Raw genomic sequence first — 13,459 nt, 5'->3', positions numbered from 1 at the left:
TGCGTAAACATGAAATGAATATAGCCAATTTAAGAGACATGTAAGTGAACCCTATCAATTGAATTCTAGTCAATTTAAATGAATGCAATTTAAAAAAAAGCATAAACCCCCCACAACAGTGTACCTCTTTTGTTTGACTCTTTTGTAAACTTTCGAGTTTATTATCTTGTGGGAGCACCAGTGAAACTCAAGACAACAATCGCACAACCCTCCACTTCTGCAGCACCAAAAAGATGAGCTCTTCCATTGCTTCACAGAGCTCTCTGAGTATCATCAGAGCCGTTTGGGAAACCTGGCTTGTAAAGGATTCAAGGGAGCTGGATGTGAGAGGAGGAACCTTACGCTGCCTGAAACTCCATCTCTTCTTCTGTCACTCAGCAATGGTGCATGTTTGTTGGAAATCTGAAGGTTATTTTATTCTGCACAAGTTCTTATACTGCATTTCCCAGCACAGTATTTATACATCACTACTGCAGCTACATCTCGAGAAGGTTTTTTTAGGGAGTTTAGAGCACTACTGGAATAAGGAAGTAGTAATGACTCTAAAATATTTTTTCTGTAGAAAACTCCATCAGAACAGTCACATCCCATGAAACCTATCGATTTCCACAAAAAGATATTTGAATACTCCATTAAAAATCCCATCCAGCTTGATCAGAAAACTCCAGGAAACTCAGTAATGGTGCTATCATGTCTTATACAGACACATTTGAGTTAACACACAACATCACCCCCCCAACCCCTAAATCATTCAAGCTTTTTTCATCATGACTTCAAAGTAGCTCTGCCAGTATTTTATTAAGGGAGAGAGTCCAGATCTTTCCAAACTATGAACAAGGAAAATGCGAATTGCCCAGCATCACAACGTAGGTCGGTGGAAGAATTGGGTACCGTACTAGATCGACCATGCACAGGTTCAGGCCATGACAGACGATGTGTCAGACCTAGCCTCTGAACTCGGAGCAAAGAATTGAGTTCACAGATTGAAAAGAAGAAAGAAGATGATGAAGAAAAAGAGGAGAGGGAGAGGAAAAAATAAATTGTTCTTGTACCTCCCACCAACAATCTCTGAATTTTGTACAGGGAGCAAATGCTCAAGGCTGATTTAATTTTCTTCTCCATGGATTTCTTTAACCATATCCTAACTTCTCTTACTCTTTCTGCTCTTCCTTCCCCGCCTCCCCATCTTTCCTCAGTTTTCCCTTACAACAGTCAAGCCAAAGCTAAAAGTTAACACAGAATTTAATACAATTCTTCATCTAACTGAGGACAGGACAGGTCTTAATGCTTGCTAAACCTCTGCTGAGTACCTTGTTTTCCACCAGGCACGGCATGTTACCGGAAAGGCTGAGCCACCCCTTCGAGAAACCACGGAGAGGGAGAGCTGTACAAAACCACAGCTGGACAGCAGCACCCCGCGCCCCGGGGGCAGCTAATCCAGCGATGGTTGGATTATGAGAAACCAAACCATGCTGCACTGAATACTCAACACTTGGGCACTTTAACAAATGTCTGTTAATTGTGCTTCTGAATACAGATTCCTCCTAAGCAAACATAGCAGCCCTCACATTGCACACATTTAACTAATAGTATCTCGTTATTTTGGTCATTATTTTTTCTCCTGTTTCAAGACTATTGAAAATTATTTCTCTTGCACATCCCTTAATATCAAATTTGTTACCTAATGTTATGACAACAGGAGGTGATTTTTCCATTTTCAAACAAAAAGAGACATGATCACGGACTTAATTAGTTTGCAATGATTTAATTAAAACTTGCAGAACAACAATGCACCTAATTAGAAGCATAATAATTATACCAATGTACCTTTCCATCTTTGAAGGGACCATTAGTCATTGAGGTGGTATGTTTTGTAATTTAAGATCATCCTTATTTTCTTTTTCTGATTAGTTAAGTGCAGCCATCATCATGTTCAGGTAATTGCTTTATTAACTAGCTTAATTAAACTTCCTGTAAAGCTGACAGCTACAGAGTTATTCTTCTTAATGTGTGGCTGACAAAAACATTAACAGCTACAGAGTTATTCTTCTTAATGTGTGGCTGACAAAAACATTAACTAATTACATAGCGGTCTTTACAGGGCTTACTTACCTCAAAAGTTTAATTCATTAGTACTTTAAAAAGCTTTGAAAACTCAGACTGCAATATGCTATGGAGGTGCTTTGTATTGTCAGAGTATTAAATACAGCTGTTATACCCAGGGAACAGCAGTTTCTCTTTAAAAAATTTTATAATAAGAGAGCGAGCATGGGCGTTTTAAAGCATCCACATTTCAAGTGGTAACTAGAGACTCAGTGAAATTTTTGAGAAACCTGAAGCCCATCGAGTTCAAATTTAACAGGAAAGGGTGATAGAGAGTTTCTAGTTTCCAGAATTATAACAAAATTATGCAAGTCTCAAAAACCACTAGGAATGATTGCTGGAAACAGGGTATGAGGACTCAGTAGATCCAGGCCACATTTTACATTTGTATTCAAATTTAGCAATGCACAAGCACTGAATTTTTGGTGCAACTGAAGAATCCCACCAGCCAGTAGAACTAGTTTGTCATCTGGAAAGCAAAACAGGAACAAAACACCCACCACACCCAAACATCTTTATCTGCTTCCGCTGAAGTTGAAGGGAATAAAATAACCCAGATCAAACAGAGACAAGTTTTGAAGACGCTTCAGAAAAAGAACCAGAAGGATTTAATGCCTAAAGGGTGGCAAGATTTTCAAGCAGTACAACTCCCATACATGGGGCTAAGTTAACTGAAGATCCACTAAAGTACTCAGCACCTATGTCTCCTATTGTGATAGTTTGGGTGACATTTTTAAATCCCTTGTAGCACAAGATCTGGGCATGGGCTACTCATCATTTTCAATACTTGCCCATTTACCTTTGTGCTGGAAACCAACACCTTTGAATATTTTCCAATGGAAAATGAAAAAGATAAAATTAGTCAAGACGTGGAAGGCTTGTATGTATTTGATGGAACTGAGAGAGCAAGTTAAAAATCCTGAGCCTCTATCTAAATCAACCAGTAAGTTTAAACATGGTAGTTTATAGTTTACATTTTGTGTTTTGCTCCCCCCCCCCCGCCATGAGCCTATTGAGTGCTTTGGGTTGGATCACTCTCCCCAATTTTATCAAGAAGTTCTTGCCTCTAGGTCTACAATGTCTTTCTTCATGAAGAAAGTTTAACTTGTTAAAAAATAAAGTTGGTTTTGATGAAAAGCCATTCAGTTAGAAAACCTCAAGAAAGTCTGCTGCACTGACTTCCCCAGGATGCTCAGACCCGCCGTTAACCCAGCATGTTAAGCTGAGCGAGGATCCACGATTCTGTTTCACTCTCTTTTACCCACAGTATCAGTTACTGAGCATCTCTAGAGACGTCAGGCAAAACACCACGTTGCAGTAATGGTGCTCAAGAATATGGCCCATAGCCCGTATTTCTGCTGGGCCAATCACATTTCCTCTGCTCCTCTGCAAATGGCTGCTTTCAGGGAATCCTAATCCCTTATAATGGAGGTGGATGGACACAGTCAGTTCCCAGAATCACCAGCACTATAATTAACACAAGCAAAATGCTTTCTTTCAAAATGCAATCTCTGCAGAAAGCACTAGAACAAAGAGCCTAACAGTCTGAGGATTATCAAACAGTGCAAACCAGCAAAATGATAATGTTTTTGCTATTTTACCATACAGCCTTTATGAGTGGAAGATTTTCATTATCCAGTCAGGAATAACTAAGACATCACTTAAAAGAACAACAATTAAAAATGCATTTTATGTTACTTTCCTGGAGTTGAATCCTTAAAGATTTCTTGAAATTTTCATAAAAAGAGAACAAATCAAAGTCCTCCATATTCCACAAGCTCCATTGAGCATCATTCCGGATCAAGTTCTGCAGTCTTAATTTTGCTTTAAGGTCTGAAACTGAACTTTGAACGGGTAGAAACTAAAAATGCCAAGCAATGATATAAGGAATACTCAGGAGCTGTTTAAAAAGAAATTTCAACCCGAGTCAAAGTTGAAATGGAAAAGGAATATGCTCCTTTCTTAAAGAGCAGTACTTTGATGAAGTGAGTGTGTTAGCTCCATTATCAGCTTGCCTTATCTAAAGATATGGATGCCTCCACTTTTTCATAAGAATCCAAGAACCGTATTAGTTCAGCCCTGTGATCCCTCAGCCTCGTATCCTGCCAAGTTGCAGACCCTTAAAAGTAAGAAAACTACAAAGGAGTAAAAGAAAGAGCAAATTAGAAACAGAACAGATCAGTCCTGCTGAACTACACCAATCATCCCAGCTTCTGGTAATCACTGGCTTAGGGAGTCAGTGTGCTAGAGGTTTACCAGCCTGCAGTGGATCCATTCTCCATGGATTTCTATAAATCCCACATATATCTTTGGCCTGCAGAATGCTGTGCTGCAGTGAATGTCACAATTTTATTCTGAGCTGAAAAAATAAAAATACTTTGTTTTGAAACTACTGATTTTTAATTTCGTTAGATCTTGTTTTATGAAGTACAACATTCCTTTTCCAACATCAGTCATGATTTCATATAAAATCATGCTGAAGTGTTCTAGTTAATTCTGTGCTTCCTCAGAGGTTCCACATCTCTGACAGCCATTACTGCCCTTCTCTGAGCATCTCCTAGTTCTACCCCGTCAGCTTTGAGATGAAGGGATGATGACCGAAGGCAATGAGAAGTCCAGGCATTTGCTACAGAGAAACATAATCATGTTTTGCACTTGTTCTCTTCTTTAACACTTTATTTGCATTTTTGCCTAGCAGTGATCATTACAACGTCTTCTGAGAAACAGCCAGAATTATTCTAAGATGAAGTGGCTAAATGAAAGCCTGTGATATCTATATTTCGTTATTTTCTCTTAATACGAATTATTGTGCATTTATTGACACCCAAGTTTCATCTGCATTTTATCAGCCAGTCATACTTCTGCAGTATCATCTCCTTTTCATTTGTTTTTACCCCAGCTAACGCCAGTTCAAAGTATGGAAAGCGCAATCCCCGCTACAAACATGACCGCTAGTGTTGAACGGTAGCCCCAGACGTTAGTGAAATGCTCTGACGCTGCTCTGCCAGGCCACGAGCTGTAAGCCCAAACCCTGTCTCCTGCCGAACCCCTGCTGTGCTGGCAGGAACAGGCAAAAGTCTGAGCCAGGATGCATCAAAATGCTGCTGTGTATGTATATACCACCTGCCTGCCTATGTGAGTAGATGGCCGATACCCAACTCCAGAAGACTTCTTCCCCCTGAAATGTAGCGGCTACTCTCCATCTCTTGTTTATAAGTTTAGCAAGAATCCTTTCATTTGCCCAGCATATCATTACATGTTCCCAAAGCAGCTGATGCAGAGCCGGACACGAATACGTACATACAAATGCAAAGCAGTGTGGTATTTGCCCACACTTAAATGTCCACCTTTTTGCATTTTCACAGTCAATGCTGGAACGTGCCAGAAATAATACTTGCTAACAGCACCGCATATGAAAGAAAATTACCAAAGAAAAGCTTCGATTTTAGTGGTTTAAGGGCAAGAAAGAGGGATCAGATTATCTGGTGAAAACTAATGGTGAATTTGAGGGAAGCAGTTGTATTCTGTTCATAAAAGGTATCAGAAAACCATGATCATTACTGACCATAAAAATGTTATTTGTTAGGACGTTAAAATATACCATTTAGTTTTAATGCTCTGCCTAAAGTATTTTCACCTCACTTACCAAAATTTGTTTTTTGGGGAAAAAAAACCAAACCACCAATGAACCCCCCTCCCCCCCCCAAAAAACCCCATCCAAATCAATGAAGCAGAGCTTTTAGAAGAAATTGTAGAGAGGCAATGATGTTCTATAGGTTACTGTAAGATATACTCACAGATTTACAATGTACTTATACAGCAAAGAATAATAGTACTGCCATAAGCATCTCCTTGATATTGCGTAAAGGTTAAGCAGACATGTATCCGCTCGCTAGGACTGGATGTTACAGGATTACCAATCAGCACCACACTGGAGGAGCCTTCAATCAAAAAAAAAAATTTAGAAAAAGCAACTACGAATATGCGATGTGACAAGCAACGGCTCCTGCGGAACAGTACTCAGAAAGCAATGAAACCCTACCTTCCCCAGGCAGTGGCAGAGAACGGGGGCAAAATTTGTGGAAAAAAAGTTGCTGCACTTGAGAGACGAAGATGCTGTAATTGTCAATTGCTAGGACAGGAGCAACTGATAGTTAAATACACAATAAATGAAGATGAGACAAAGTTACTTCAGAATAAGTCTTCTGAAAGTCTCCTTTAAAAAAAAATACCACTCAAACAGAGGCAACTTCTGGGAGGTATGTCTTTGATAGTCAAGCATGTCAGTAACAGGAACAGTTTGATGTCTTCATTATAGCCGTCAGGCTTACATTGTAGTCACAATAGTTTGGTGAATTTATGACATTGGCAGAATTTCTGATGAAAACCATTTGGATCTTATGGTAAGAAATATAGAAGGTCAAAAAAAGTCTCAGAGCTAACAGGGATGCAGGTAGGATGCACAGAAATTAGTTCAATAGGATGACTGAATATGCAACGAAAGCTATTTACTACAGAATATCTTATATTCTCTCAAGAGTTCAGACAGAAAAATTTGTTTTCAAAATAAGCCCAATTTTAACCCTAAATACCAATGCTAAATTACTGTATTACATAGTCCTAGAGAGTATTAAAGAGAGTAGCTTGGTTAACAGGCAAGTTGGAGACCTTTTTCTGTAGTCTGTGTGTACAAGGATGAGAGAGTTTCTGCTGATTTGCTGCTTTGGCCATGCAACCCGTCAGCCAGAATAGAAGAGAGGCTTAAATGAATTAGCCATGGCAGCATTTTAGTATTTGTGTCCATTAACGGATGAAGAATTCAAGCTGCCTAGCTGAGAAGAGAATGTAGCTGCAATATCATCGCTGTTACATCACAGCAGAGAATTTTTTCCCCTGATCACTTTATTTTCCTGCATTTTTGGGGGGCTGTTTTTGGATTTTAAAGAGTAGTTTTACTGGCTGTCAAACCTTACCTTGCATGGAAGAGAAGAAAACTTAGGGGTATTCCCTAAACATGACTTCCAGTGTCTGAAGTGCTGTTTATGGAACGTGTATCTGAGACATGGAAGGCTTTATTTGATAGTGGGAGATCAGGACTGTTGAATAGCTGTGAAGCCAGTTTCTTTTAAGGAATCAAGCCCTAAGGTCATATTTTCAGTATGACAATAAGCCAGTTTATCCCCACTGGGTTATAGGAATTTTTTTTATGGTACCATATATGCTGCATCTGGCACACAAGCATATTAAAACTGTGGTTTAAATGAATTGTAACATGTTACCCATGCAGCCTGGAAACAAAAAAAATTAATTAGAAAAAATAAAATATCTATCACAGAACAATGACAGTGCCAAGTTATTTTACCATTTGGAGACCAAATCTTAAAAACAAGAACTACCCCCAAATCCTCTTGTCTGAACAAGCCAATCTGATCGAACGCATTTTTTCTGTTGCATCATCAATATTGAAAGCGTTCTACTTCAATAGCAAGAACGAGCTATTTAGAGAAACATGAATCATGAAAGTCATAAGATTCTGATTTGTCCTTCTGATTTGCTGTTTGTCAAATATGTAAAAAAAAAAATCTACATTTATCAGCACTTTTTACACAGAAATATACCAAGAACTGAAGCAGACGCTAATTTAATACTGCCTGTTAACGAAAGCTATTTCATCTTCGTACTGCTGCCTGGATGGCCACGCCTGACAGGATTTCGGGTCACAAGCAGAACTTACCTTGGCAGTATACGTGTGTCCATCAGACCCACAGACAGCGCTGGCACGCGTCATGGGGCAAGGCTTGCATTTTACTATGTTAGCTGGTCCAGTCCAGTGCTTCTGGGCCAAGTTTCCTTTCTTCTGTCGAAGGCTATAAAATAAGGGACACAAGTTTTATTTGAACATGCTTGTATAAAGCAGAAGAATGAAAGCTTCTCTGAATAAAGCAAAGCTGGGTTTTCAACACAGTATTAATTTAAAGCAAGTAAATTAAACGTAGCTCCTAACAATGCTTCTACAATATGGCACATTACAGCAGGCAATCTAAAAGTCATAAATTAGTAGGCAGTCCTAGATTTACAATACTTGGCAGCTTCATTTTCATTTATAACTACAAATGACTTCACTTAAGAATACAGCATTTTGTTCAGCTACCCAGCATTTCTGGTGAAGCAGGCAAGTCACATTACATCAGGTTGTAGTCAGAGACATTTTCACTAGGCCTCCTCCGAGTTGCCGAGTTACTGTTAAGGTAGCAAAAATTTTGAAAGGAAATCCTTTGAAAAACATTGCGATTTACATTATGCTTATAAAAACGTGTAAGGACACCGAACAGCTCTGTGACAGTACGTGCAGCAGCCCTCTCCACGTGCCAGCTGTGAACAGCTGCTGCTCTCGGATCAAGCACAGCCCCCCTAGGAAGGCTATAAAGCGACAGAGAGCATCTCCAAACCTACACATGCATTTGTACCGTGGGAGTGACTGCAGTTGTCCTCAAGTCATGGACTAGTCAATTATTGCTTTAAAAATGCCTATGAAAAGACATCTGCTCCAAAAACTTATTGCGAAACATGTGCAATTGATTCTGATTAATAGCTCATTTTCTTGTCATAATGAACTACTTGACTGATACAACATTAAGTAATTATCACCAGCATACTGTTGTAAGCTGATTAAAAGTTTGCTTTAGAAACCACAAGTCAATGTTACAGCGCAGATTCATTTTGGCCATGCGTACTTGTCTTTCACTTGAAAACATTTACAAGGGAAGGCAAGGCATCGCATCAGCTTTGCTGGAGACCGCTAAGAAAAATAACTGCCATCTGTTCTCATACCACAGTAAAAAAAGATATGATATAACAGTTCAGCTAGAAATACATTTCAATGTGCCGCTGAATGACTTTATCACAGTTTTAGAAAAATATATACAGATATATTTTAAAGCAATTTCACTACAGCTTGCAATTTGCTACACAATACTGACTCTGATGTAATGACACATTCAGCTGCTAAAATAAAAAAATTCTATTCTTTCATCTCAGTTCTAGTTTCCTTCAAGTCTAACCTTTGTCACAGTGATGAATAGTACTATTAAGAAGCTTGTGTCCACAGAAGGAATCCAATCACGATATCATAAACTATGAAAATAGAAGCCTGGTATTAAAGACTAAATTCCCTTGTTATTTTGAAGAAATTTTCTTAACGCACAGAGCAGCTTTCCTCTTTCAGACGCATTCTGCCTTGCAGAGTTACCATTAAAGCAGACACTAGATGCTGCAGATGGGGGGCTGCTTGGCTCTGAACCCCCAAATACAGACATGCTCGCTTATGCTGGGGCCGTACAAACCATTTATTTAAGTTTTCCACAGTAACTTTGACTTTTCTGCCGCCCCCTTGCCTCCAACAATGCTTTGTTACTAAAACGTAATGATTATCTTATTTTCTGGAACTGTTTTGATTACAGGCATTTCTTTTGTCTTTTCAGCTTGACAAGAAAATTTCCTCGTTCACTTTACTCATGGCCCTGCGCTTCTAGAAACACACAAACTCGGAGTCGAAAATGCGTCTGGATGTAGTACTGTAAATACTGATGAGCAGAGACTGGAGGTAGATGTGAAAGGTGCTGTGCTTCTCCTTTGGAGACCGCAGAAGGAAGGATCGTGGTATAAAGCAGACTTCTTACCTTTTCACCGACTTTGATTTCCACAATCTCAAAAGACAGACCCTTGTCTATATGCAAAATTGTTAAGAAGAAACTTTTAGGATTAGTTATAGAAGAACAGCTAAGAAATGCTGAACTTGAAGTGTATGATTTAGTGCCATCATCATCAAAGCCATTAGCCACAACGCATGCAGGATGGAGATGAGCGACTGAACTAATGAGCACCTCATCAAAATTAAATGTAGATTGAAGTTCTTAGCTAGACTGATGCCTAACAAATCACAGGATCTTGAGGCTCTGAGTGGCAAGTATAAAATCCATTGTACAACATTTGTGGACCAAACTACATTCAGGCATTTTACACTATAACCTTATGAGAAAAGTCCACTCCGGACATGGCTGCTTGTCCCTCTCTGCATAGCCTTACATGCCCCCTGCTCTTAACTTCTTTAATCCTGCTTCGGTCCCTTCAAGATTCATATTGCAAAGCCAGTTTCTACTCTAAGATTCTTCTGGAGCTAATAATGCTTTCCACGCTCCCATCCTCACTTAAAAAAAAAAAAAAAAAAAAAAGAAAAAAGTAATTTAATTTGCCCATTGCGAGTCATTTCAGCAGCTCATCAAGCCTGGTGGCCCTTTCCATCACTTCACCGAGAGTGAAAAGAACACGCGCAGCCTCAGGCCTGAGCTCTGTTCTCGCCGCAGAAGCCAAGAGCAAGCCACGTGCGTGAGAGCAGAGCCTCCCCCGCAGCACCCAGAACGGTTCCACCTGGACTTGGTCTGCAGCGTTTCACTTACAGACGCGAAGGTAACATTACCCTCTTCCTCCCCCCACATTCATCTTCAGGATCTTCTTTTGATAATCAGAGGAAATGTATTCTCTCAAAGAGAGAGATATTCAATAACAAGATGAATTCACACTGGAGTACGTTTTATTCTTTTAAAGAGAAAAAGTTAGCAATTTTAGTAGCACTTCCCAAAATGTGCGTAAGAAGGCAGGGGACTGCTACCAGAACCCTGCAGCCACCCTAACTTCTGCAGGTGTGATTTAATTGGCAGCACAGTACAGCAGCCATTTTGGTTGCAAGAAACAATTTGGCTTTCAAAAGTGAATATATTCTTTTCAGGCTACAGTTTTGTCAGAAACAATAGCACAAAACATCACTGTATTTCAAGCGAGTCAAAAATATTTTTTGTCAGCTTGGCCAAGTGAGCAATAGCTGAAAGTTTTAACTGCATACCCGCATTCCACACCCCCCCAAAAATGTAGGTAAGCACCTATTTCCTAGAGACATTATCTATATTTCCAAAAGTAAACATTTCTTTTTCTGGAGTGATATTTTGAGAGGCTGGGTAGGACTTTTGGAAGCTTTTCAATCCTATAACCCCTTACAACACATCAAACATCCAAACAAACAAATTAAAACCTAGACAAGAACAGTGGCTGCCATACGCAGCCAGCCTGCGAGTCCCTTCCCAATGGACCTGCACATTCACATACCCTGGGAACATGTTCTGCTATGCTCATCACTTGGTTTAGATTAAATACGCCAGGAGCAAGGCAGGCCAAAGCAAATTAGGCCTTTTTTTTTTTTTCCTGACAACTTAACCAACTTTAATCCTGCTTTAAGGCTCAGAGTTGCAAGGATCTACTACAAATCATTAGAAAATAACAACTGGCAGAGAGAACAAACCAGAAACTCCCCACTGGAGTAAAAGTCTGCCACGTTTAAGGACAAGAGGGCCAAGTATTTTCAATATTCCAGAAGCAAATAGACATGAATGCCTTGCTCAAGTATTAAGACTTACAGTCAAACCCTGCCTGCTTTTGCTTTTCAGACTGATGAACCGATGCGCTGAAAGGTGTAAGACTTAAGGAGTAGTTAATTTTACAGAATTCAGCCTCTTAACATTTTAATGCATAAAGAAATTGTAACGGTTTAAAACAACCACACTTCAACACAGGGAGAACGTACACTGACTCAGCTTCATTACTCATTACACAGACATTCTACTTACCACATACTGTGCAAATACAGGGAGACTACATCTGCCGTGCTGGCGCAGGAGCAGGGAGGACGCAGCAGGGCAGCCAGGTGCGAGGACGGCGCGCGGTGGCTCTGGACAGCCGCGCTGCGCAGCCCGCCCCAGAGCGCCTGCACTCCAACGCAGGTCTTCCACGCACGAAGGTTTGGCTGCGAAAAAGGGAGCTCGGGAGCCCTAGGAAGGCCGGCTCCACCCACGGTTTTAGGGCCTCCAGGTGTGCGCCGGGCAGGCAGCAGCTCAGCCCTGATGAGCGCTGATGCGTGCAGCTGGCAGCCCAGGGCCGCCGCCCAGCCGGTCCCAGCCGGTCCCAGCCGGTCCCAGCCGGTCCCAGCCGGTCCCAGCCGGCCGGGGACTCGGCGCTGCTCCTGGCTGGGAGCAGCCGCTCCGGGCGCTGAGGCAGCCTGCCGGGGGCTTCAGCTCTGCCTTCGATTTGACAAAACATTTCACACGCAGTCTTTTTTTTTTTTTTAAAAAAAAAAAAAATCCACCACCTTAGCTCCTGACCAAGTCTCTGAGTGGATGACATGGTGTCGCGAATGAGTGGTTTAGAGGCCGCTTAAAGAATCACCGTCAAAGAAATCAGCAGAAAGTGATTTTAATAGAGATTTATAAAGGTGCGACCTAATAGGATTCGATGGCAAAGTTCACTCTATTACTTATTACACGGGTGAAATATATAAAGAAAATCGTCTAAGGGTTTATATTTTAGGAACAGTCTAGGTTTCATTCACAATTTAGCAACACTTAATTATCAACTAATCATTAACAAACTTTAGTAACACTTAATCATCAACTATTCACTATTTGCAAAGTAGGTTAGTAAGTCTACTACAATCACAACTTAATTACAGATTATGCTTACTATTAGTGCACACACAGAGAAATATATATATATTATGTACAGAAGGTATACCTGTTAAAAATTCCCCTCGATTTCAGTGAAGAAATACTCACGTCGAATGTCTAGGCATTCCCTCTCAACGGGCGAACGGTTGAGCTTCGAAAGGGACTCACCCAGGACCCAGCGGTCCTCCGAATATCGTAGGCCTGAAAGATGGCAAGCTCTGAGAGGCTCCCACTCCGAGGGAGATGCTGGGTGCAGCCGCTGCGGTCCAGGAGAGCTCAAAGGGCCTCACTTAGGACCACCGTTTATAGGCTCACAAGATGGTTGGCTTTTAGTCATCTGTAAATTTCCACTCTGGCCACAGTCCCAGGTGGTAATTACTAAAGAATTCTCAAGGTTTCGGTGTTGTTCTGCTGGACACCTGGGCCGGACAGTGGGAGTATGTTCCCAGCCTCAGCTATGCAGAGCCTCTGATACAGTCAAGGAGCGCTCAACTGCCAGACTCAATACACCAAGGCCGAGGTTTCATGGAAATTTCTGAGATCAACAAGCGGCCCAGATCAACAAGTGGCCCAGGGAAGAAGGGGGGTATGAATGCACCACCACACATGGGCTGTGCTGCGTAGGGATTTCTGCATCTTTGCTTACAACAATTCTCTGCAGGGTGGCACAAAAGAGCATATATGGCAATAACCTCTGGCAAAGCCAGAGGCCAAAATAAAGCCCCTTGCAGAAAAATGATGGTTTTTTTAAAATTTAAATTCACGATTTTTTAAATTTACATTTAACTTTAAAGCTTACACAGGTC

General features: G+C 40.8%; 1 protein-coding gene across 1 annotated transcript in view; it reads right to left on the bottom strand.

Moving 5' to 3' along the window:
• SPOCK1 (SPARC (osteonectin), cwcv and kazal like domains proteoglycan 1) overlaps positions 1 to 13,459 on the bottom strand; it is a 318,418-nt gene that overhangs the window by 91,131 nt on the left and 213,828 nt on the right. The window contains exon 5 of the mRNA XM_075164638.1: positions 7,838 to 7,970. Coding sequence (XP_075020739.1) covers positions 7,838 to 7,970 — 133 coding nt within the window. The remainder of the gene's footprint in view (positions 1 to 7,837; positions 7,971 to 13,459) is intronic.

The sequence above is a fragment of the Calonectris borealis genome, chromosome 15 (genome assembly GCF_964195595.1).
Source record: "Calonectris borealis chromosome 15, bCalBor7.hap1.2, whole genome shotgun sequence".
Classification (NCBI taxonomy): domain Eukaryota; kingdom Metazoa; phylum Chordata; class Aves; order Procellariiformes; family Procellariidae; genus Calonectris; species Calonectris borealis.
The sequence above is the reverse complement of the archived record's forward strand: the minus strand, read 5'-3'. Positions and strand labels throughout refer to the sequence as shown.